General features: G+C 51.4%; 13 protein-coding genes across 13 annotated transcripts; 5 read left to right on the plus strand and 8 right to left on the minus strand.

Annotated features, from left to right (window-relative positions):
* Positions 1–5: 5 nt before the first annotated feature.
* Positions 6–920, minus strand: SEPMUDRAFT_108406 (uncharacterized protein; the record flags this gene model as incomplete). Its single annotated transcript, XM_016900733.1, has 1 exon — positions 6–920. The coding sequence occupies one exon, from the start codon at positions 918–920 to the stop codon at positions 6–8; it is 915 nt and encodes a 304-aa protein (XP_016761097.1).
* Positions 921–1,401: 481 nt separating this feature from the next.
* SEPMUDRAFT_44082 (uncharacterized protein) lies at positions 1,402–2,432 on the minus strand (the record flags this gene model as incomplete). Its single annotated transcript, XM_016908916.1, has 2 exons — positions 1,402–2,243; positions 2,321–2,432. The coding sequence occupies 2 exons, from the start codon at positions 2,430–2,432 to the stop codon at positions 1,402–1,404; spliced, it is 954 nt and encodes a 317-aa protein (XP_016761098.1).
* A 697-nt stretch (positions 2,433–3,129) lies between these two features.
* Positions 3,130–4,551, plus strand: SEPMUDRAFT_156537 (fructosyl amine:oxygen oxidoreductase; the record flags this gene model as incomplete). The annotated part of the gene is made up of 1 exon (XM_016907681.1): positions 3,130–4,551. One exon carries the CDS (start codon positions 3,130–3,132, stop codon positions 4,549–4,551), a length of 1,422 nt encoding a protein of 473 aa, XP_016761099.1.
* Positions 4,174–6,372, minus strand: SEPMUDRAFT_149495 (oligosaccharyltransferase alpha subunit). Its single transcript, XM_016905588.1, has 3 exons — positions 6,002–6,372; positions 5,084–5,938; positions 4,174–5,031 (listed from the first exon to the last, which is right to left on the minus strand). The coding sequence occupies exons 1-3, from the start codon at positions 6,334–6,336 to the stop codon at positions 4,752–4,754; spliced, it is 1,470 nt and encodes a 489-aa protein (XP_016761100.1). The 5' UTR covers positions 6,337–6,372; the 3' UTR covers positions 4,174–4,751.
* Positions 6,373–6,670: 298 nt separating this feature from the next.
* SEPMUDRAFT_163981 (IdgA domain protein) lies at positions 6,671–10,542 on the plus strand (the record flags this gene model as incomplete). The annotated part of the gene is made up of 3 exons (XM_016908093.1): positions 6,671–6,701; positions 6,733–7,692; positions 8,031–10,542. 3 exons carry the CDS (start codon positions 6,671–6,673, stop codon positions 9,323–9,325), a joined length of 2,286 nt encoding a protein of 761 aa, XP_016761101.1. The 3' UTR covers positions 9,326–10,542.
* Positions 8,748–10,542, minus strand: SEPMUDRAFT_149496 (yippee-domain-containing protein). The gene has a single exon (XM_016905589.1). The coding sequence runs from the start codon at positions 10,334–10,336 to the stop codon at positions 9,536–9,538; it is 801 nt and encodes a 266-aa protein (XP_016761102.1). The 5' UTR covers positions 10,337–10,542; the 3' UTR covers positions 8,748–9,535.
* A 405-nt stretch (positions 10,543–10,947) lies between these two features.
* SEPMUDRAFT_149497 (uncharacterized protein) lies at positions 10,948–12,142 on the minus strand. Its single transcript, XM_016905590.1, has 2 exons — positions 12,094–12,142; positions 10,948–12,031 (listed from the first exon to the last, which is right to left on the minus strand). The coding sequence occupies exons 1-2, from the start codon at positions 12,116–12,118 to the stop codon at positions 11,049–11,051; spliced, it is 1,008 nt and encodes a 335-aa protein (XP_016761103.1). The 5' UTR covers positions 12,119–12,142; the 3' UTR covers positions 10,948–11,048.
* Positions 12,143–12,567: 425 nt separating this feature from the next.
* SEPMUDRAFT_149499 (uncharacterized protein) lies at positions 12,568–14,177 on the plus strand. The gene has a single exon (XM_016905591.1). The coding sequence runs from the start codon at positions 12,643–12,645 to the stop codon at positions 13,750–13,752; it is 1,110 nt and encodes a 369-aa protein (XP_016761104.1). The 5' UTR covers positions 12,568–12,642; the 3' UTR covers positions 13,753–14,177.
* SEPMUDRAFT_117523 (tubulin binding cofactor A) lies at positions 13,822–14,367 on the minus strand (the record flags this gene model as incomplete). Its single annotated transcript, XM_016901345.1, has 3 exons — positions 13,822–13,926; positions 13,984–14,070; positions 14,203–14,367. The coding sequence occupies 3 exons, from the start codon at positions 14,365–14,367 to the stop codon at positions 13,822–13,824; spliced, it is 357 nt and encodes a 118-aa protein (XP_016761105.1).
* A 257-nt stretch (positions 14,368–14,624) lies between these two features.
* On the plus strand, positions 14,625–18,077 carry SEPMUDRAFT_133580 (MCM-domain-containing protein). Its single transcript, XM_016902569.1, has 3 exons — positions 14,625–15,066; positions 15,123–17,272; positions 17,338–18,077. Exons 1-3 carry the CDS (start codon positions 14,631–14,633, stop codon positions 17,923–17,925), a joined length of 3,174 nt encoding a protein of 1,057 aa, XP_016761106.1. The 5' UTR covers positions 14,625–14,630; the 3' UTR covers positions 17,926–18,077.
* Positions 18,078–18,591: 514 nt separating this feature from the next.
* Positions 18,592–19,021, minus strand: SEPMUDRAFT_117525 (ubiquitin-domain-containing protein; the record flags this gene model as incomplete). The annotated part of the gene is made up of 3 exons (XM_016901346.1): positions 18,592–18,712; positions 18,801–18,938; positions 19,011–19,021. 3 exons carry the CDS (start codon positions 19,019–19,021, stop codon positions 18,592–18,594), a joined length of 270 nt encoding a protein of 89 aa, XP_016761107.1.
* An 862-nt stretch (positions 19,022–19,883) lies between these two features.
* Positions 19,884–21,059, plus strand: SEPMUDRAFT_149501 (uncharacterized protein). Its single transcript, XM_016905592.1, has 2 exons — positions 19,884–20,051; positions 20,107–21,059. The coding sequence occupies exons 1-2, from the start codon at positions 19,904–19,906 to the stop codon at positions 20,814–20,816; spliced, it is 858 nt and encodes a 285-aa protein (XP_016761108.1). The 5' UTR covers positions 19,884–19,903; the 3' UTR covers positions 20,817–21,059.
* An 85-nt stretch (positions 21,060–21,144) lies between these two features.
* SEPMUDRAFT_108416 (uncharacterized protein) lies at positions 21,145–21,588 on the minus strand (the record flags this gene model as incomplete). Its single annotated transcript, XM_016900734.1, has 2 exons — positions 21,145–21,420; positions 21,505–21,588. 2 exons carry the CDS (start codon positions 21,586–21,588, stop codon positions 21,145–21,147), a joined length of 360 nt encoding a protein of 119 aa, XP_016761109.1.
* Positions 21,589–23,418: the final 1,830 nt, after the last annotated feature.

Below are 23,418 nucleotides of genomic sequence, written 5' to 3' on the forward strand. Positions count from 1 at the left end.
CCTTTTCACCAACAACCCCTCCTCTCCTCCTCCACCAGCAAATAATACGGCACCTCAAACCCCTCCAAATCCCTCCACAACACGACCTGATTCCGATAACTCGCCAGCGCAATTTTGCCAAACGGAGCCGAGAGGAGAAGGAAAATATATCCTATTAAAAATTTTCTCGCGAGAGAGAAACAGTGGCGTTGGAGTGTTGGGAGGGGGATGATTGGTAGGTGCGGGAATATTGTTTTTTTGTAAAGGAGGTGGAATTGGAGGCGAGAGGTGATTTTTGTGGATGGTGGGGAGGGAAGTGCGGAGATTTTTTTGTCTTTCGCGAAGAGGCGGTGGAGAGGAGGAGGGAGATGATGAAGATTGATTTTATTCATAATAAATTTTGGAAAGGGTTTGGAGCGGGATTTGTACGGTTTGGAGAATTTTTTGGTGGAGATTGCGGAGAAGAGGAGAAGGAGGAAGAAGAAAAGGAGGATAAGACGGGGGAGCATGTTCTCGGTGAATGATGAGGAGGAGTCGAAAATATGGGGTGTTTTTTCTTCCGGTGATGATATTTTTGTCTGCGAATATTGATGGTCATGGTCGTGATTTCCAGAAGGAGGAGGAGGACGAAGAGGAGGAGGAGGAGGAGGATTTTGTTGTTGTAGGAGACGTGCTTCTCGATCTGCACGAAGTCGATCTCCTCGATCTCTGATTTTTCGGAGTTGTTCTTGAATGAGAGCGGACTCACTCCATGAATCGTCGTCATCGTCGTCCTCTTTTGCAAATATGTTCTGCGCATCTGGACCCCAAGTATCTCGGAAAGGGTCTTCTGTGGTTCTGTCTTCTATCGCCTCAGAATCTGCTTGGGCCTTGAATTCGATATCTCCAGTATATGAACTCGGTTCTAATTTGTCATAATCCTCTTCCTCTGCAAACTCCATCGTGGGAAGCCAGGAGGTGATGTCGCGTGCGGTATGGCTATGCCCTCGCGCTCGTGTGTATTAGAAAAAGTCTTCCTTCCCCTAAGCCACGATTCTCTTCATATTCGTGTTCTTTGTTCTGTTGGAGATCTTGTACAAAGCACAAGAAGTGGATCCCGATGCGGATTGTATGACACTTTAGTCCCGAGGATGGGGAACAAAGGAGACGATATTGACTTGGCATGAAGTGATGTGCTCCCCAGCAAGTGTACAATATCTATTCATGGCTGTGTGCCTGGAGTTGAACTACCGTTCGGGCATGCTTGAGCTTTCCAAATGCAGGTGAATAGACGTCGAAGTTTCGGGGTGTGGGAGACTCAACGGTCGAGCGAGCGAGTTGCCTTTGTGCGGTCCCCTCCTTTTCCGTGTAGAAGATAGCTTTGCCATGGCGTGAAGGAAGACATTGTCACCAGGAAGTGTGTGCACTTCCAACAACGAACTTCTATTGCCTCCATCGTATCGACCAATTGCCCTTTGCATAGGAAGGCTCCACGACCATTCCCGCCATGATAGCCTCAGCCTTCCGTATCTCGGTCGTCGAAGACACAGTTTCGACTTCATCCTCCATCCCGTCGCCCCTCTTTGAAGTTTTCCCTTTCGTCTTGCCAGGTCTCTTGTTGTGAGGCGGCTCCGGTCTGGGGACCTCAAATCCAAAGACGACACCTCTACGTGCAGCTCTTCGAACCATTTCACGCTCTTCTGCACGTTTGGCGCCTTGTCTCCTCCTTTCGAGATCGTCTGCAGACTCTTCGATTTTCTCCTGTCGGCCTCGCTCTCCACCGACACTGAAGTTGACTTCGGACTGGTCCTGGGGAGGTCGAATACGAACACCTCCGTCTATCGATGGCACGGAACCGTCTGTATCATAGTGGATGGAGTCTCGATCGTCATGCATAAGCTGCTCCTCCTCCTCCTCCTCCTCCCGATCATTCTCGCTTTCAGTGTCACTTTCACTCACCATGTCGACACTCCTCCATTCCCCGTCCTTTTCCGGAATAGCACGAGGCTTGCGGTTTTTCCTTCTACCATGAGTCTTTTCAGGGTCAAATCTACTGCCAAAGACAATCTCTTCAATCTCGTCGCATGTGATAATCAAACGAGGATCGCCTTTGACAGCCCTGGTTTTGGCGGCCGTCTTCTCAATGCCGGAGTCTTTCTCATCATTTAACAATGCGGTAATAGTCTTTTCAATCTTGCGATCAACCGGCCCTGGCTTTCGTGATCGACATCGATCCGAGCAGTACTTGATTTCATTATTTTGCTTCTTGGCCGACTTTTTCGAATCTGTGTTATGATTGTCAGCGTTTGATGATGATGATGACTACTTGGAAGCAACGAAAATGTTGAAAGGGAATTCATACTCATGACGCGGCCACAGGTATGACAGTATGGAGTATCTTCGTTGGCGAGATAGAGAGGCGCGGGCACTTTCGAGTTCGCACTCGGCCTGCTCCACGAGTCCATCCATGACATGGCTGCAAATGATGCTCGGGGAGAGCGCGAAGGAGGAGATGAGTTGGCACAGAACGGAATAAGGAGTCGAAAAGGCTGGATCCGAAGCGGGACGGGATGCAAAAGCGTGATCATGTGAAGTCAATGTTCAAGTCCTGTCGTCTTCTTGGCGTCAAATGGTATATCAATATTCATGGAAGAAGTGAGGGAGCGTAGATAGAGATGGCGGTAGTTGACGTCACTGTCGCCGTTGTTTACTTAAGGCATTTGAATTCTTCTCCCGTTCAATTTCATTGCAAGATGGCCCAGCCATATCACATTTCTAGCCTGGAAATTCCATTGGAATCCCATTGCCATATCACAAATGGTCGTCCGAAAGGGAGCACTCGAATTCCCCTTTTCTTGGAACGAGCACATAGGGGTCGTATTCACGATATCCGCATGTGATGTTCGATACATCCTTCGGTAAGGGGAGGAAGAAGTTCTCGCCATCAACAATCGGACACAACTCTTCATCAATACACAGACCTGTATAAAACATTCATTCAGATGCTAACCTCGAATCGAAAGAGTGGGCGTTCCTTTCCTTCGTGTTCAAGCCTGTCAGTCGACCAGGACCCCCTTGACCTTTGCCAAGTTCCTCTCTTGCTTGACTCACTCAAGCATTAATTAACTAAAAAAGAATAGCGCCCACAGTCACACCACCACAACGTCAGCAATGCCTTCACCTCTCACCCGCACTTCCTCCATCCTAATCATCGGCGGCGGAACCTGGGGCGCCAGCACAGCTCTCCACCTCGCTCGCCAAGGATACCAGAACGTGACCGTCTTGGACTCCCACGCCATCCCATCAGCCATTTCCGCAGGAAATGACGTGAATAAGATCAAAGGATGGCACAACTCCGATCCAGCTTCTTCTTCTTCTTCTTCTTCTTCTTCTTCTTCTTCAGGTCAAGGCTCCAATGCCGGAGAATATACACGAGAGAAAATCGCCTGCGAGGCAAATGAAGCATGGCTCCAAGACGAAATTTTCAAACCATATTATCACGAAACGGGATACGTGATAGCTGCCAGTCAACCCCAACATATCCAAAACTTGTATGAAGAGGAAAAACCGACGGCAGAAAAAGGATTTGAGGAATTAAATTCCGCCCAAGATTTCCGCAACACCATGCCCGAGGGAGTTTTGACGGGAGATTTCCCGGGTTGGAAAGGTTGGTTCAAGCGCGAGGGTTGTGGATGGGTACATGCTCGGAAAGCTCTCGTGGCAGCGTTGCTCGAAGCTGAACGTTTGGGTGTGAAACTCGTCACGGGGAATCCACATGGTGCGGTACAATCGCTTTGGTTTGATGATGATGATGACAACGACAGTGACAATGATGGCAATCACAATGATGTCCGAGGAGCCATCACGGCAGATGGCAAACATCATCTCGCCGATCGCACCATTCTCTGCGCAGGCGCCAACGCTCCCCAACTCCTCGATATGAAAGACCAACTCCGCCCCACAGCGTGGACTCTCGCACACATCCAACTCACGCAGGAGGAAACTGCACTGTACAAAAACCTTCCAGTCCTATTCAATGTCGAACGAGGTTTCTTCATGGAACCCGACGAAGACAAGCACCAACTCAAAATCTGTGATGAACATCCCGGATATTGCAATTGGGTCACTACCACCGATCAAAACAACAAAAACAAAAAAATCTCCCTCCCCTTCCCCAAAAATCAAATCCCTCTCCACTCCGAATCCAACATCCGTCTATTCCTCCACGAAACAATGCCCCACCTCTCCACCCGCCCTTTTACATTCGCTCGCATGTGCTGGTGCGCAGATACTCCGAATCGCGATTTTCTCATCACGCGCCACCCGGAATACGCGCGTCTGACACTGGGAGTCGGCGCGTCGGGACATGGATACAAGTATATTCCTGTGATTGGAAAATATATTGTACAAGCCATGCAGGAAAAATTGGAGCCGAGTATGCAGTATACGTGGAGATGGAGGCCGGAGACGGCTGTGGGGAGGGATTGGGAAGATGTGCAGGGGAGGATGGGGGGGAGTTATAAGGTGTTGAATTTGGCGGAGATTGGGGACGAGGAATGGACTTGTATTGGTGGCGCGGAGGCGAAGCTTTGAAAAAAGGGGGTGGAATAGAGGTCTTGAGATTCATGTACAGGCTCGACGAGTGGGCATGTACTCTAGTAGCTTCTTGAGCCGCTGGAGTGCGCCTGCAAGGAGCACAACTGTGCAAAGAGAGTACCTTATTCGAGGTGTTTTGACTTGCAAGATTCATTGTGGGATATAATACATTCGTTTATATTGTTAGCAGCTTTCATCTAGCCTGACTTTTGCTTCTTCCCTATGCTGACATCCAGAGTAGCAACAACGTACACTGCGACAAACGTGGCCACTAGGCCAGCGAAAATCGTGAGTGGCTTGCGGAATTTGGCCATGGCAGGGTAGTCGTATGTAACGATAAGGTCGCGATCTCGTAGCTCATCGACCACATTGATAGCAGTGAGGCTGAGCACCGTCCGGCCAACTGTATCGAGGAACGTTCTGTGCAAACCGGTAGTGTTCGAAACGAGAGGTACTGTAGTCTCAAAGCGAACGTTGCTGCGAGTGTGTTAGCGGTAGCTCTGATCGTCACGACACTTGATTGACCTACATCGCTCCTTCAGGAAGGATAACACGCGTGACAACACGCTCGTACGTGATGCCCTCATTCTGCTTTGGTCCTTCCAAGAAAGGTACCTTGAGCACATAGCTGTCCCCAGAGCTTCTCACGAATTTCTTGATCTGGCCATTCCAACCAACACGGAACTTGTAGTTCCAGCCACCGAAGATTGGGTATCTTGGCTTGAGCTCGAGGCTTGCCTCTCGGGCATTGGACCTGAATCGAGATGTCGAAACGTTGCCAATGTCATCGGTGAAGTATGGGTCCACGCTGCCCACAAGGAGAGGGAACTTGAGCTCCTTCAACGCGCTCGAAGGTGAATTGTAATAGTTTTGTTGCGTCCACTTCACTCGGGAGAAGTGGTCTTTCAACGTAGCAGCGCGATTGGTGAGGACGTATCGCTCCTCAGTCGCAACATTGCCGCCCCAATGGCTGACCTCAATGTCTCGCTCCAGCAAAGACACGTGGGTCAACGGCTTTGTGAACTCGTAACGTACACTGACTTCTTGCACCGCTCCTGCCTCGCGCTCATCATAGGGTCCGTAGGTGAAAGTAGATCCTTGCTTTTGCGGGTCCTCCTTGCCCTCGGCGTTTAATGAAGCAGGCAGCGTCACGGCATCGGGCACATTGGTGGTCGGCAGCTTGAGCTTGGTCTTCTGCTTGAGAGTCGTGTAGGCGCTGGGTGCGTAGGCGGAGAACTTGTGAAATACATACTGCTTGTCATTCTGCTGGATCTGCGCGGGAAGGGGCTCGAGGGCGGCGAGCACGAAGTACGTGATGGAGAGTGTCTGCTGCTCCTTGGGTTGGAGGGCTTTCGGGAGGGTTATTTTGTAGAACTCGGTGGAGCTATGGTCCCATTAGCACCGCTCCATGATACAACCGACCGGCAGACACAGTGCGCACGCATACCTCGCTGGGTCAATGCCAACCACTTCGACACTGAACCCTGTATTCGCCGCGTCTTTCTTGTCCTTGACCTCCAACCCACCCACTCGCCCTAACAGGTCTTGCTCCATGGGCAGATAGTACTCCGACTGTGCCTTGATGTCGACATTCTCAATGACCACGTTGATCGTCTCCTTGGGGTAGTTCTTCTCCAGGTTAATGTTGCGCACGAGATTCACGTTGCGGAAGTGCTTCGGCGGAGCGAATGTCGACGGGAGGATATTGCGGGATTCGTAGGTCAGATTCGACTCGGCGACGGCGATGCCGATCAGGCCCAGCAGGGCACAATACAGTCTCATGGTGGTGGTGGTGGTGTTGGATCGAACATCAATGCCTGTCCCGCGTACGTCCCTACTTTAAATGTTGAAGACAGCTTGACTTTCTGGAGACCAGGAGCTCCAACTGCAGCTTGGCATTCTCCACTAGTTCTAGGAGGTACCGAGAACTTCACTTCATGTGAACGAACGTTGTGCTTCGCGTCTCCCCACACTGTCTACATGTGCCCATTCCAATCCATCGTACACATGTGCCTGTATACCGTGGTAAGAGGGATATACATGTGACCGTCCTCACCGCGAATATTCTTCATTCAGCTTCCCAAGCGTCGACCTCTATCAACAGCATGTCTTCACCATGGATCTGCAGGGCTTGTCGGACTGGACTGGTCCGCGCTAAGGCTTCAGGGAATACCATAGTGCGGCCTTCGCAAAGGCACCTCTCGTCCAACAGCAAATACTTCCAGGTCTCAGAAGAAGTGCAACAGGCCCTTGCGGAGAAGAAGCCAGTAGTGGCGTTGGAAAGCACAATCTACACCCATGGCTTCCCCTACCCAGAAAACTTAACACTCGCATCACGACTAGAGTCCCTCGTCAGATTGAATGGAGGAGTCCCAGCTACCATTGGTATCCTCGACGGGGTGGCTCGAGTGGGACTTGGCGCAGACGAGCTTGTTCGTCTCGTAGCGACTCCAGCTGCGAAGATTTCACGGCGTGACTTTGGGTTTGTCCTGGGCATGAAAGATGCCCAAGGCAAGTCGTTGAACGGCGGCACCACAGTTTCCGGTACGATGGTTCTGGCTCACAAAGCTGGCATCAGAATATTCGGCACTGGTGGCCTCGGCGGTGTTCATAGAGGTGCAGATCAGACTATGGATGTGTCTGCTGATTTGACAGAGCTGGGAAGGACTCCAGTCGCAGTCATCAGCTCTGGATGCAAGTCGTTTCTTGACATCCCAAAAACATTGGAGTATCTGGAAACGCAGGGTGTTGCAGTAGCCACATTTGCAGATGGTCGATCTGGACAAGTGGACTTCCCTGCGTTCTACACCCGCGATTCCGGTATCAAGTCATCCCAAGTTCTTCATACCGAAGAGGATGCTGCACGAATCATACTGGCGCAACATGCCCTTGGACTCCAGTCCGGCTTGCACTTTGCCAACCCCATACCAGAGGAGCACTCTGTGCCATTTGAGGTAATGGAGACAGCTATCGAGGAGGCATTGAAAGCAGCTCTAGCTGCTGGTGCAACAGGAGCTGCCAGCACGCCTTATATACTCGCCAAGATCAAAGATATCACTGGCGATAAGAGTGTAGAAGCGAACAAGGCTCTAGTAGAGGCGAACGTCATCCGAGCAACAAAGGTGGCTATGGCTCTACGTAGACTTGAGCAAAGCGACGAATCTGCTCCAGAGTGAGTGAGTTACTCGCCGTAGCCTATCAAAGCGCATGTGATAACGTCGTACCCAGTTTCTCGCGCTCTTACACTCCCGCTCTGTCTGGACGTGCTACAGACTCTGGAACTTTCTCACAGTACCAAATCAATGTCATGAAAGGCATGCGGAAGAATGGCCATACATATGCCAGTATTGCGAGCTGGGCGAACAAATCCGTCGCCAGTGTCATTGAGGCTGTCAGAGATTCACCTGCACGTCTTGCGCTTGGAGAAAGTTCAGCCCCACAGCCAGTCTCTAGCTCTCCGCCACCAGCCCCTACAGGATCCTCACAAACCGACCGCAAGCCCAATGTCTTCGTCGCTGGAAGTCTTGCTGTCGACCTAGCTTGCGACTTCAATCCAAAGACTGGTTCTTCTCTGCTGTCACCTGAACTCAAGACGTCAAACCCAGCCAAGATCGCTCAATCATTAGGCGGTGTCGGCCACAATGTAGCTCGTGCTGCCCACCTCATGGGTGCCACTGTACGCTTATGTAGTGCAATCGGCGACGATCTAACGGGAAAAGCAGCATTGGAAGCACTCTCTGCAGCAAAAATGTCCACAAAAGGCATTAGCGTTCTTCCAACCGACTCGGGCAGTCGAACTGCACAATACATAGCAGTGAACGACACCAGCAAAGATCTGGTAGTTGCCATGGCAGACATGAGCATCCTTGAAACCCCCTCGGACTCCTCATCCACCCTGACAGAAACCTTCCACAACTTCTGGCTTCCCCAACTCGAATCCGCCCGTCCTTCCCACGTCGTCCTAGACGGCAACTGGTCCCCCGAATATCTCTCCCTCTGGCTGCAAGCGGCCAACAAGATCCACGCGCACATCACATTCGAACCCGTCTCCAATATCAAATCCACCGGAATTTTCCACCTCCCTTCTTCCCCTTCTCCCACCTCCTCTTCCTCCTCCTCCTCCTCCCCCTCCTATAAACTCGGCACTTTCCCCCACAACTCCATCCACCTCACCACCCCCAACGCCTACGAACTCAACGCCATGTACACCTCCGGCCGAGAATCCGGTCTCTTCTCCACTCCGCACTGGTGGTCCATCATCGACGCCCTCGGAATCCCTCACTCGGGCGCACGAGCCCAACTCACCTTCGCGACATCCAAACGCCTCGTAGACGAAGGCATTCCACAACAAAGCATCCAACTCCTCCCTTATATCCCCACCGTCTGCTGCAAACTCGGATCCGAGGGTGTGTTATTGACGCAGATTCTGCCTGCGGGGGATGAACGGTTGAACCATCCCGAGTATGCGCCGCATATTCTGGCGAGATGTACAAATGGCACGGAGGATAGTGTGGGAGTGGGTGGGGTGTATATGAGGTTGTTTCCTGCGGTGGAGGAGGTCGAGGGAGAGCATGTGGTGAGTGTGAATGGGGTGGGGGATACGTTTGTGGGGACGATTGTTGCGGGGCTGGCTGCGCAGAAGAGGGACGACGGTACTGCTGCTGGGAGAGTGGAGGATTTCATTGATATTGCGCAACGAGCGGCGGTGTTGACGTTGAAGAGTAAGGAATCTGTCAGTCCAGGGTTGGGCACGTTGAGGATGTTGTTGTAAATGAGAAGAGAGAAAAGATCATAGGGATATCGATGTGCATACTGTTCAAGAATTAAATAACAATCAACGTTACTTGCTCGTGACCCAAGAGCAAAACCATACGCCATTACAGTCCGACGCATTCCAGGGTATCCAAAAAAAGAAAAGAAACATTTCGTCAAGTCGTATACCATGCAGACACGAAGCCCTGCCTTCCTGCCATCATTACTATTACTCCTCCTCGGTCAACACATCTCGAGCATAGCCATTCGCCTTCTCGCTCCTGATTCTTCCTGCAAATTGCGGCGTCCACCTTCCTGTGAACAGTGCCTCGCGTTCGTCTTCATCGTCGCTGTCGAATTCCACTTGTTCTTCCTGAGGTGCCTCTAAACTTGTAGGCGGATAGGTAGAAGTGGCAGCACTGTACCTCCTACTACCCAGCGCTTCACCATCCTCAATTGCATCAGTGTCCGTGGCAGTTTCCCACGTACTGCTTCTACAGACCCTCTTGGTCTCCAGTATGAACTTTCCAATCTTGTACTTTTGCCCATCATCTTCCGCGTGGATATACTTCCATCCCAGAACACTCCCACATTGTGAGCAGGAGATGTCTCCGACAGTGTGAGCGCCGGTGACCAGTTGTCTTGGAACTGGTTTGTGCGTATACGTGTTCGGTAAGTTGGGCAAAGCATCGTTGCGTGCTTTCGCAGTCATGCAGTTCGAGGTGGTCATGGGACCCGCTGACAGCGTGCTCGATGGCGAAGGTGCCACGAGATAGGCGCGTCCATGCCGACCTGTGAAGCCTTTGCTGATGATCTGGCTGCTGAGAGCTAAGTCTGAGAGACAGCGAGCGCAACGCAGGTGAGATTCATGACCGTTTAGGTAGGCATCGTTGTCAGTAGTAGCTGTGCTTGAGGAGATGGCAGTGGTCAGAGTGGAGGCGTTGCTATCGGTGCTGGATTTGCGCCGGCGGAAGGAGAGAGACGGGATGAGATACGTGGGGAACAAGGTCGGAGGCGAGGGCAATGGCATATCGCTCTCGCTGTCCTGTTGCTCTTGGATGTGGTATGTAGGCCTAGAGAATGGTATGTGGTACGATAAGTGCGCGACCAGCCAGTTCGCGAGCCGTTTCTACCAGCGCATATTCGAAGAGCGTAGGTAGGACGGCGTGAGGATATCAGCTTTGAGTGTGGCTACAGTCAGTCAGTACCCGACCTAGGAGGTAGGTTAATGTAGGCAGAGACGCAGAAGCTGCGGTATGAGGTAGAACTGAGGTGTCCTCGCGATAGTAGGTAGGTAGCAGCTGTAAAGTAGTCTGCTGACCGGGCGGCACATGATCATTTTTATGTATAGACGAACAGACCGCTTGCGGTGGCCGGCAGCTGCGGAGGTGGAGGTGGTGGTAGTCTCGAACTCAAGGTCGGTTTGGGTCAGCTGCATGGTGGGTGGTGGTTGGTGGGAGCTTGGAGAGCTTCCATGTGACTTGTGAGAGTTGGTGTTCTGGTCGGGCAGTCATCCATGCAGATGGAAGTTTCAAGTCAGTAGATTCAGCGGCGGGATGCGCCTCATCTTCGGCATCTCACAAGTACAACACCAACACGCTACATCTGACAATACCGGACATATATGTAGGTAGGATGAGACGGTAATACAAGTGTCATGCCCGTTCGCGTTCGGCCACTTCTTATGCAATTCTCATTTCAGATTGCATCTATCTAGCCATAGCAGATTCAAGACAACCTCTTCACGATTCGTCCATCGTCTCTTCGGCTTGCTCTTTTGCCGGGCTTGCAACCTGGCTAGACACGAGACTTTGGGGCTCAGTGATGGTAGCTTCTGCCTGGGGAGTCTCGTCCATGTCGATATCATCAGGCATTTGCGCAGGCTGCGAGAGCGGCGAGGAGGCACGACTTCCCGCTCGGGTCGAATCATCTACTTCCAGGAACTTGTTCGTCAGACGAGCTGGAGTGCCTTCCGTGCTGTCTTCCCCTGCCTCGACGCTATCGGCCATTGGGGTTGCGCCGCCAGCATCGACTGGTTGTGGAGACCGTGCAGGCGTGTTTCTGTCGCTGTCATCGTCATCTTCTTGTTCGTCTTCCATTTCTTCGTCATCCCTCTGCTCTTCCGGGTCGTCCTTGATGCCCTTGATCTGTCGAATCATAGCCTCGCCTTCCTGCACAATCTTGCTAAACTGCTCACGTCTTTCCAACCACGTGCCCTCATACTCTGCATTCTCATGTTGCAGATCTTCAATCTCCTTTTCGAGCTTGTCAATTTCTGCCTTTGCCTCATCGCGACTCCTCAACTTCTTGTCGTCCAAGATTTTTGCTGCCATGACATCGTAGCCCTTTCTCCTCTCCAGTGCTTCCTGCGCTTCCACCAGATGTGTCCTCAATTCGACAGTGTTGTCCCGTACGGCTTGCGCAGTCTCCAGAATCTTCGCTTTTTCTGCAGCATATCGTTCTCGTTCGCGCTGGTTCGAGGAGAGGCTCAGCTGAATGCGAATGATGCTGCTTTCGAGGTAGGCAAAGTCCAGAAGGACGTCCTCGCGGAAGCGCTCCACCCTGGTCGCGTCGTATACAGGAAGTCCGTCATCGTCCTCTGGAGGCGGAGATGGTAGGTACGATAAACATGGTCGAAGAGCTGAATTGCTGCCGAGAAGTTGCTTCGTCACGCGCTGGAACGGTCGTTCTTCCACAGAGAGTAGGCGGTTGGCGTGAAGCGCGTCTGGAAGTAGCGTCAGTAAGTATGCAGTATACGATTTCTTGCGATCATGCGCTACTCCTTACCTTCCTGAGCCTGCTCCGGCAGCATTGTTAGCGGCGTGTCTGTTTCTGCCATATTGGTGTATGTGTTAGATCGATGTGACTTCTGTCAAGAATCAACAATGCTGTCCCTTCGCTAGCTGACTGGTCTCACAGCTAAAGCTTGGTTCGCCTAGTCTGAAACTCTGAGGCATCCATGGATGCAAGGGTCATGTGCACCTCTGGTTTGTGCTGGTTTGTGACACCTTGACACCATGCGATCCAGTCTTCCATTTGATGTATTAGGTAACAAAGGATAGCATCTAGGTTCGCTTCCTACCTGACCTGATTTAATTCTCCCACTTCCTCTGCCTTAATACCTCGATCATGATCCCAGTCTGCTCTCCGCTTTTGCAATTGGAAATGATGGAGGCTGAGTGACAATAGCTGGGAGACAATAGCATCTGCATCAGCGGGAACACGTGAAGCCACATGTGCAGCTATTGTAGCTGTTGTGGCCGAACGAACAATAGAAGCCGGAAGTAACCCACCGAAACTGGCATATATACTGGCCTCTGCGCCGCCTTCTCGACCATGCCCGTACGATCACTTGTCCAAATGGCTATCAGCTGCGCTCAAAGGAACATCCACTTCATCGACAATTTGTCCGACATGCCCTACCAAATGGCGCATCCTATCCTCAAGAAGGTCACCAGCCCAAATCAACTGCTCGAGATACAGACCAACTCGCCGCACCTCGCCAAAGACACTGGAGAACTTTGGCAAGCCTTCATCATGCGAGACTTGCCTAACCTTACTCAGGAGAACATGATCTACCCAAAGAATCCCGAGAGCTGGTACAAGGTGTACCGAAAGCTCATGCGGACGGAGAAGGAGCGCGAGGCTGTACAGGAAGAGCAGCTGCGAATTTCGCTTCTGGGCGACAAAGTCAAAAGAGAGGAGAAGAAGACGATGTTTGTGGATAAGGTCCTACATCATGCTCGCGAGGAGCCTGTCATCTTCGTCGACGGACAACGCAACAGAGGCAATAGGACTGCTGGGCCCCCATCCTTGGCAAAGGCAAAGACTGGCACAGATGCGCTCGCTGCCATTCGCAATAGATCTGCCCTTAACTCGAGGCAGATATCGCTGGGACGTCCCTTTCAGTCCAACGGTTATGCCCAAACTTCGAACAGGGCCACTCGCCAGATCGCTCAGGCTCCCCAAAGTATGCTTCGGGAAGCTGGTCAACATGGTAGGATGGAGATTGCACCACGCGAGCTATTGCCGCATCAGAAAACAATGCTTCAAGAACAGCGCAAAGCCAATGCAACCGTCAAGGTACACGCCCCTGGCCTGGTCAGAAGTGCCAAGTTCGCTGCTGCACACCAAAAGCAAAACGAGGCTGTCATTCGCAAAGCACGCGAGATCAACGAGGACAAGTTGAGGAAATTGACGCAGACGGCAAATCGAGCTGCTCGAGAGAAGAAACCCGAGCCGAAATTCGATTTCGAACCAACTGTGCCCGCTACTTCTCCTGAACCACCAAAAGTCTCTACGCCGGTGCAACCCAATTCACCCGCTGCCGCACCTCCAGCACCATCTCCACCAAAACAGGCCAGTCCTAATCCGGTCCTTCTCAAGAAGCGACCTGCACCCGGCGGCTCGGTATTCATGAAGCCCACCAAGAAGGCGAAGCGTTGAAAGACTTGTTCAATGTAGCCATGGACATGCGCACAGCTACCGGCGTCAATGGCAGAACGAGCTTCCAGTCTATGAAGACTCGCGAATAGCAATATCCGCAGCGGCAATGGCTTCCTTGGCTTTTGTGATATCGTCAGGCGTGTTGCTCTGATCACTTGAGCTCTTGTCCTGCTCCTGCGTTACATCAGAACTGCCAGAGTTACGGCAACAACATGAAGAACGAAAGCTTACCAGCTGCGCCTCGAGCTTCTCCTTGGCATCTGTGATCTTCTGCTTGAGTTGAGGAAACATGGCCTCAGTCTCTTCTAGGACTTTGCGCTAGACCTGTACGTTAGCATTGATGAAATAGAGGGGCTCATATGAGACCACGAGTAGATGATCGGATGATTGCAGAAGAACTAGATACCCATGTACAAGTAATTGACAGATTTACTGTACAGTTTGACATACCTCCTGCCTCAAGATGTACTCTGCATTCTCATCGTCACCTTGACCGGCTTCAAGCTTGGCGATTCGGCCTTTCTGCAATTCGTGTTCACGTTGGTAAGACTTCTCTTCCTTGACGAGCCTGTTGACCACCGAAGTGGCGATTGAGATTGGCGAAGGAGCTGGCATGTCGGCGATACGGGTATGGCTTTCGGTAGTCTTCGGTATTGTTTGTGAGTCGTGCTTGGAAATAGTGGGATGCCTTCAGCGAGATGGTGTGGGGCTGATTAGGCACTTCGAGCCAATCAAACGCCGTGACAAAGCGCGTTCGCGTTCTTTCCGCGTCGCGCGTTTCTGCACGCACTTCCACTACTATCGTTGGCGCAGGCTGCTTCTCACTCCTCTTTTCCCTCACCCACCGCGCGCCGCTCATCCACCGCTCACACATCACCATGTCATCGCCGACACAGAGACGATCTATGCGCGGAAGTGCCAGTAATACACCGCGTCGCTCACAGCGCGGTTCACAAGTTCCACGCTCCTCGGAACCACCGGCCAGCGATCCCCCTCTACCAGACGCAGACGCAGATGTAGACGCGAACTCACAATTGCTGAGCGAGGCGAATGGCGCATCTTCACGCAACGGTACACCAAGAGGGACCCAGAACAGTAACAGTCAAAGTCAAGCACCACCAACCAGCAGTCCGTTGTTCTTTAGGGATTCGCCTGCTGGAAGTCAGTCGCAGTCGCAGAGTCAGGGTCTGGGGGTGCCAGAAAGAGGAAGCGTGAATGGCAGTAGTCCATTGAGACAGCGAGCGGACGTAAATACACCAGCGGGGCTGAGCAGTGATGGAGGAAGGACACCCAGAGCGAACGGGGGTATTGGCGGTAAGTTGGCAATATGAGCTTCTTGGTGATAGAGCGATGCTAATTGGATGCACTAGATTCATCGCCAATCCACTATGCGACAAGCTCGGATGCTGCAGGTCCAGCATCGAATGGCCGGCGCCCACATGGAACGAGCTCCTCGGGATTATTTGTGCGTTCCGGTATGGGCAGTCAGCCCAACGCAAGAGACAGGAGACACGATGTCAACTCGGATCTACTAGAGAGCAGTGGACGTCGACGTCAACTCTTCGTGGATGAAAATGGAGCCCCAGTACAAGGACAGTCGGACACAAACACTTTCTCGAATCTCAACCCAGACACTTCGGACGCGGCAGCTCTTGGTGGTCGAGGTACAAGACTGATTTGGGGTACCAATATTTCCGTTACAGACTCCTGGTCCGCTTTCAAGGACTATCTGTACAACTTCCAGAAGAAATATCGCATGATACAAGATGGCGAACTTATGGAAGGGGAGCATATTGCACCTGGCGAGCCTGGAGCGCAGAAAGAGGCACTTGCACAACTCGAGACAATGCTGGAGCTGGGCACAAAGTGTTTCTATTTGGACTGCCGCAACCTGAAGGCTTATCCAGGCACTAGAAAGCTGTGGCATCAGCTACAAGCATATCCAAGTGAACTGGTACCACTGATTGACTCTGCTGTGAAGGATACTCTTATGGAACTGGCAGAAAAGAAGATGAGTGAAAGGAGGTCGCAGTCTATGCAGCAGAACGGCCAAAATCGCGCCAGAGATTCTAGTTCTGTGCCTCCCATGCCCAGCTCAGATGTTGATAATAATATGGGCGGCGAGACTCCAAGACCCACACAGCAGAGTACCATCGAAGAGCAGGATCTTTATGCAGAAGTCGAGAGTTCTTCATACAGAGTTCGTCCATTTGGTCTCGACAGAAACGTCAATCTGCGAGATTTGGATCCGAAGGACATGGACCAGCTGGTTTCGGTTAAAGGACTGGTCATTCGTTCAACGCCAATCATTCCAGACATGAAGGACGCCTTTTTCCGTTGCTCTGTCTGTCATCACACCGTCAAGGTCGATCTCAATCGGGGCAAGATTGCTGAACCAACTCGATGTCCGCGTGAGGTCTGCAGCGCCAGCAATAGCATGCAGATTGTTCACAATCGTTCTGGCTTTGCAGATAAGCAGGTCATCAAACTGCAAGAAACACCTGACTCGGTACCAGACGGACAGACGCCACATTCTGTCAGCCTCTGCGCGTACGACGAGCTCGTCGATGTCTGCAAGGCTGGTGATAGAGTGGAGATTACTGGTATCTTCAAGTGCAACCAAGTTCGGATCAATCCACGCCAGCGATCCGTCAAGAACATTTTCAAGACTTACGTTGATTGCTTGCACATTCAAAAGGTCGACAAGAAGCGCATGGGTATCGATACGAGTACGATTGAAGAACAGCTTGCCGAACAGGCTGCTGGCAGCATCGAGGAAACGCGCAAAGTGAGCGAGGAAGAGGAGGCCAAGATTCGCGACACAGCCGCAAGACCTGATGTCTATGAGCTTCTTTCTAGATCTCTCGCTCCATCAATCTACGAGATGGACGATGTCAAGAAGGGTATCCTGCTTCAGCTGTTTGGTGGCACAAATAAGAGCTTCGAGAAAGGTGGTTCGCCAAGATACAGAGGAGATATCAACGTGCTCTTGTGTGGTGATCCATCGACATCGAAGTCGAAAATGCTGGAATACATCCACAAGATCGCTCCTCGAGGTGTGTACACCTCTGGCAAAGGCTCTTCTGCCGTCGGTCTTACAGCGTATGTGACTCGCGATCCGGAGACACGATCTCTCGTCCTCGAGTCTGGTGCTCTCGTCCTCTCAGATGGTGGTGTCTGCTGCATCGATGAGTTTGACAAGATGTCCGATGCCACACGCTCGGTGCTGCACGAAGTGATGGAACAGCAGACTGTGTCCATCGCGAAGGCTGGAATCATCACCACTCTCAACGCGAGAACATCCATTCTGGCTTCTGCCAATCCAATTGGCAGCAAGTATAACCCCAATCTGCCGGTGCCACAGAACATTGACCTTCCTCCAACACTCCTATCGCGTTTCGACTTGGTGTATCTCGTACTTGACCGTATCGATGAATCGACAGATCGCAAGCTCGCCCGGCACTTGGTCGGCATGTACCTTGAGGACAACCCCGACAATGCCAGCAGAGACGAGATACTGGTGAGTTTATCCTTATTCTTCTTGCATGATATGAACCATAACTAATCTATACTCTTCTCAATTAGCCCATCGAATTCCTAACATCCTACATCTCCTACGCCCGCTCAAACATCCACCCCACAATAACCCAACCGGCGGCCGACGCGCTCGTCCGCTCCTACGTGGCCATGCGAAAACTCGGCGAAGACATCCGAGCCCAAGAACGCCGCATCACAGCCACCACGCGTCAACTCGAATCCATGATTCGTCTTTCCGAAGCTCACGCCAAAATGCGTCTGTCTCTCACAGTTGAGGAATCCGACGTGGAAGAAGCTGTCCGCCTGATCCAATCGGCCCTGAAACAAGCCGCTACAGACGCGCGGACAGGTCTGATCGACATGGGACTCTTGACCGAAGGGACGAGTGCAAGCGAGAGAAAGAGAAAAGAGGATCTGAAAATCGGTGTTCTCGGAGTTCTTGATGCTTTGTTGGCGTCAGGGTCCATGAGTGTGAGATATGGAGACGTTGTGAGAACCTTGTCGGAACAGAGTTCGGTTTCGGTCGACGGAGGGGAATTCGCAGAGGCTGTGAGGAGTTTAGAGGCAGAGGGTAAAGTCCAACTGTTGGGTGAGGGCCCGAGGAGGAGTATCAGGAGGGTGACGGGGGTTGCTTGATTTAGGCAATTTGATGACAATTGCATGCATGTGAAAAGTGTAAGGGGCGCTACATGCATGCATAATGGAACATTGAAGATCTGGTATAGATACCTGGTAGGTATGGGTCAAGACTGGGTGGTCATGCCCCACGCGCTCTGAATCGAATCACGAAGCCAAGGCCAATAGTCATGAGAAATCTCTCGAACAAAACTTTGATACGTTTCAACCCTATGGACCTTGTTCGCGAGGTAGATGGTCTGCATGGACGCAGCAGCATTCATAGTCACACAGTTTCTCTCCCTCCCACACGGCCCAATAGCCTCCAGCCTGAGTGGGGAGGTCCAAGATTCCGAGAGGTAGAGCTTGAAAGAGGAAGGACTGGGCACTCGTCGTCTTCATTTACAGTCTCTTGTGGACCGAAGGGTGTATCGTGTAACCGGTCATGTGGCTCGCCTTCTTCTGGGAACTTCAGAAGGTTGTCGCCTGTCTCCCTTTTCCACATCCTCCCTAGTTCTCAATTACATGGCTCATTCCGTGATCGTCTCTGGTCGTAAGTATTTCTTCCTCCTTAGCGTGGCTCTACAGCATGATAGCTTGACTTCCCTCTTGGTCATCCCAAGCATATCCAGAACCTGTCCAGCTCAACCCCAGTCTCATGAAGTCTCATCCCTGTTCTCTCTCACCTCAGCTCCTTCGACGCAAGCTCGACTCTTTCTGCACAGAACAGCCTCCACGCAGGGCAAGAACCAAATGTAACGTAGCGCCGCCCTCGAGACCGTATTCTTCTGCTGTCTTGTCGTCATTCCTGTCCGCCACTCTCGTTAACGACCCTCGCTCTCTACCACTCATATCGCGCCGCTTCCACCCCCCGGTGGTGTGTATATATAACTCACATCTGCTTCCCGCCGAAGATCAAACGCTGCTGCACGGGTGGAATGCCCTCCTTCTCCTCAACGCGCTCCTTGATCTTCTGAACCTTGTAGTCAGGTTCGATGTCGAGTTCGATCTCTTTGCCCGTGAGGGTACGGACTCTGAAAAGAGCATTATCAGTCAGCACGGGTTTGCGTGGCGATGGGAGTGCAGTCAGTTCCTGTCGAGCTTACTTGATCTGCATCGTGGGTGAGTGGTGGGTTTGTTGAGGTGGAGATTCGGAATTCTATGGTTTCGAGGAGGTGGGAATAGGCTAAAGGAGGTGTGTCGGAGTGGTGGTGGGAGATGTGTTGTTGTGTGTTGTGTGTGAGTGTTTGAGAGTGACGCTGATGTGGAAGTGGGATGGAGGGACGAGGCAACAACTTCCATGCAGTGAGGCAGCTATGCAGCAGCGCCAAGCTAAGCCAAGCCTTCTAGTTCGAACGACAGACATCTATCTAGCAATCGCCAATACCTTACCGCTGACGATATGGCATGTAAAAGACTTCACTGATATGAGTTTCAATCAGTCCCGTCCGTCTAGCCGTAGAATCTCGATGCGGCACATTCCTCGTTCCATCGACATTGTGCCACACAAGGACTACAGAAAGCGTATGGAAGTAACCTGGAATAATGTTCCCAAAACATCAGGATTATTTAGGAATCACAAACGATTCGTGTTATTTCATATCGAGTTATCAGTGTACTTCAACCACATCTCCCGAGACACTTGTTCACCAGATTATTCTCTGCCCGATACGGAGATATTCGCCCTCTCCCGAATCTTGTTTGTTGGAGCTACCTCCGTGGTAGATAGCAAGTAGACTCCTAGCATGCGATTTCCGCCCTTACCTTTACCATTCCTCCTCGATCCATCAATATAGGCGAGATTCTGCCAGCGCGATCAGTGGATTCGAGGTGCTGGAAAGAGTGTGGTTGTGGAACTAGGGAAACTTGCGGCCTGAGGCATTTTGTCATGTGAAAGTGGAGCCGATTTGAACGCGACGCGACCTCAATCTTGCCATGTCAATCTCTGTAGTTTTAAGCACATCACATTCGACCTACAGTGGACGTCGAGCTTCCCAACATGTATGCGCAGTTCCAGGCCAGCTATCAGCGCGTCGAGGCGAGTCTCCAAAAGCTCACCGACTCGATTGCGGCATACAACCCTTCTGTGTCTGCCGCAGACGAGCTCGTGGCCGCAGATGAAGCTGTGAAGCAGAATCTGGACGAGTGTAAGTGAATCGGACCCGGAACCGATAGATGGCAGCACCTAAAATCCAGATTCAGTGGTCAAGCACCAGCAGAACTACCTGCGCCTCCAGGAACTTCGCCAGACGTCCAACTCGCTCGACGAAACGATCAAAACCACAATCCGTCTGCTCGCGGACACGCGCAAAGACATTGCCTCGATTCCCGCCACCGACAGTTCCGCAGACCGAAGGGACGTCGACATCCAGGAGCTGCTCACCTACGCCAAATATATCGCGCCTACGACTGTGCCCCCCACTTATCGCAAATCACCCAAAGATGACTCCCAGTCGCATTCCAACGTTGTAGAATCTACTGCAGGATCAGCGGGACACACGACGCAGATCTCCAATGGGCTCTCTACACCGCCACCTCAAGCAACAACAACTGCCGAAGACCACAACCCGGCCTTCATCAAGAGCGAGAACATCGGTCTCACAACCATGGAAGAGCGCGACAAAGCATGGCTCTTGCCAGATCCTGATGTCTTCCAGCCATGGCCCACACAGGACGTCATGAACAGTGGTGCGCTCGGTGATATACAGAGGATGATCGAGCGTGGAGAGGATCCGAGCACGAAACTGAGCAAGCAAGAGCAGGCTGAAGCTGATTTGAAGAGAGAGGCTGAGGAGGAGGCGAATCGGCAGAGAAAGGCGGAGGAAGAGAGGAGGGCGAAAGAGATGTTTGGAGCAGGGACGATGCAGAGAAGGGGAACTATTGTGGAGGCGTTCAATCCGGACGATTTGTAGATGTGTTGGGTGGTATTGCATGATTTATGCGGGCTGCGCTTGTGGAGATCAGGCTATGGATTGACACGGCTTTTGCATTGGCAGCGCGACTCTGCTACCACACGCCACAAGAACTTGAACTGAGATCGAGCATATTTCCGTTCGATAGGTACGATGCCTTTCTTAGCTCATGATCAGAGCAACATCAATGCACTTCACGGCCCCAATCTGTCCAACGAAGCAGCAGCCACTCTTAGAAATATCAACATCAGAGCATACAATCCCTATACACTCTGAAGCCTCCATATCCGACCACCCCAAACAACATATCTCTCTCCACTCTCCCTAATCACCATTTCTCCGACCTCGATTTCGCAAGATACTTCTCCCTGTGCAAATCGCCATCCCCTGACCTCTCAAAAAACTCCACCTCTACCGGCGCAGACCACGTCGGCTGACTCTTAGGCCAGAGCGTCGCATAGTACGGCTTCGTGAATTGTTCTTTCTCAAACCATTCTCGATCTTTGGCCCAGATTTCCACAAAGCGAAAGGTGCCCGGATTCTTGGGATCTTGGAAGATGTCCATGGATAAACATTCGGGCTCAGCGGCGGTTTCGGCCCAGACCTGTATTTATTGGATGGAAGGAAAGTCTTTTTTAGCACAGTTTGTTGTTGAGTGAGAAGTGACAAGATAGGGAAAAGGACGTACGGGTCGATGTGCTTCTTTCCATTCTTCAATTCGGTCGGGTTGGATTTTGAAGGTGATGAATAGAGTGAGTTGTTTTCCCGTCATTTTTGCGGGTTTCTTTTTTTTTTCGTGATTGGCGAGGAGATTAGTAGACTTGAGTATACCTAGGTACGGAACGAACAGGAGTCGCGCTCTTTTATCTTTATCATCATCTCTGCAGTCAATCGGTCAGACACATAGTACATGTATGTAGTAAGCCATTGGCACTAGCCGGCACTCTGCCGTAAGCCTTCGGTCAATGAGTCTGCATTGCTCGGGCCGAGCACTATAAAAGTAGAACTAGCATGGTCTGCTGCTGGAAATAAAGAGATGCACCAAAACACCAACAACAGTGCTGGTACCTATGATACGAGCTACGAACATGGTTCACGAACAAGACATTCCCTGCTGGAGGTGCGAAAAGCTGGAGCAGCGGCCCCTGAAGTTCTACTTTGAGGGTCATTTTCTTAGTCAGCTATTCTTCACGCGTTGAAACCTCCTGCATGTCTTGTTACCCCTTTTTTTTACTTACCACATCCATCACCACCATTCTGCCTCTCGCTGTCAATGCTGACTCCATCAATCACTTCGAGAGTGTTTGGAACGACATGCGCCATCGATGCACTGTCAAAAGGCCGATTGAAGAAGTCACTGCTCACTCTCTTCCGCTTTCACAGATATCCACGCCACCATGGCAAAGCACGTCGGGAGGACCAGAGCGGTCTGACACTAGAACATATATTGCAGTTCTTTTGCGTCGGGATGAGTACATGTATGAAGGGCCTAAGAAAGTGAGCTCTGGGACACTCTTCGCCAATGAGACTGGTTCTCACTGTTGCAGTGACCAGTACAGAAAATAGAAAAAAAAACATTGCCTGGGTCGTGATTCTCGAAGCGCAGTCACAATCAATGTCAATCATATTGTAGGCGAATGAATGAAATGGTGAAGTTTTTCGACATGATTCCTTTCTCGGCGTTGGGTTTGACCTTACCTATTTCAAGAACCGATTTGCAGCGTTATCGATTTAACTGCTTCTCATCCCCTAATAACACTGCTTCACACGCTGTTATGAGATGCCATATTCGCGAGAAGGCCAGACTTTGCGAAGCTGTGATTCATTTTCATCAACCTGCATACAGGCTGACTGGTGGGAAAGAAGTCGAGCCATTCACGCCCTATCCCTACCCTGCTAAGCTGCATATCTCCCAGGGGCGAGCATTGTTTCTGTCAAGCACAGCGACTCGGCCGAGTCGAGAGAAGTACAAGATTGTTAACATCAGCTGGGCCGTCTCTGTATCGCACGGTCTGGTATCTCAGCGCAGAAGGTGGATGATGGTGAGTGGGTAAGGTTTACTACAAATCCTGTTCACGATCAGGAACTGGACATCTATTACACAACGATACTGCAACACCAACCGACCATGGTGATCGAATCCTTGACCACAACAACAAACAACTCCATCGGACCTGAAGCCGACCAATGCTGTGCTATCACTGCAAGTTGCACACGAGCCATTGCCACACCAATCGACATCGCGTGGCCGCGTGATACCCATGATGCATAGACCAGACAGCTCCGTCGACTTTGATACAGAAGTAAGTCTACGATATCGATCTGAACAATTTTAGCGGTGGTGCCGATTTCGACTTGATTTTCGATGCTCTGTACAAGCACAAAGTTGCTCGTATTCAAGCAACAACCAAAGATACTTACACCGCAAACAGTCATATCGTCTGACTTCACGGTAAGACTCTCTCTCTCTCTCTCTCTTCTATCAATGTCATTCTGTGGATGGCATCAACTCATATATAACGAGACGACAGTTTCGATCCCGAGAATCGACGGGCGGCTTCGCGCACGGCGTAGACCTGCCCCTATCTCACCTCTCACAACG

The sequence above is a fragment of the Sphaerulina musiva genome (genome assembly GCF_000320565.1).
Source record: "Sphaerulina musiva SO2202 unplaced genomic scaffold SEPMUscaffold_5, whole genome shotgun sequence".
NCBI classification, from domain to species: domain Eukaryota; kingdom Fungi; phylum Ascomycota; class Dothideomycetes; order Mycosphaerellales; family Mycosphaerellaceae; genus Sphaerulina; species Sphaerulina musiva.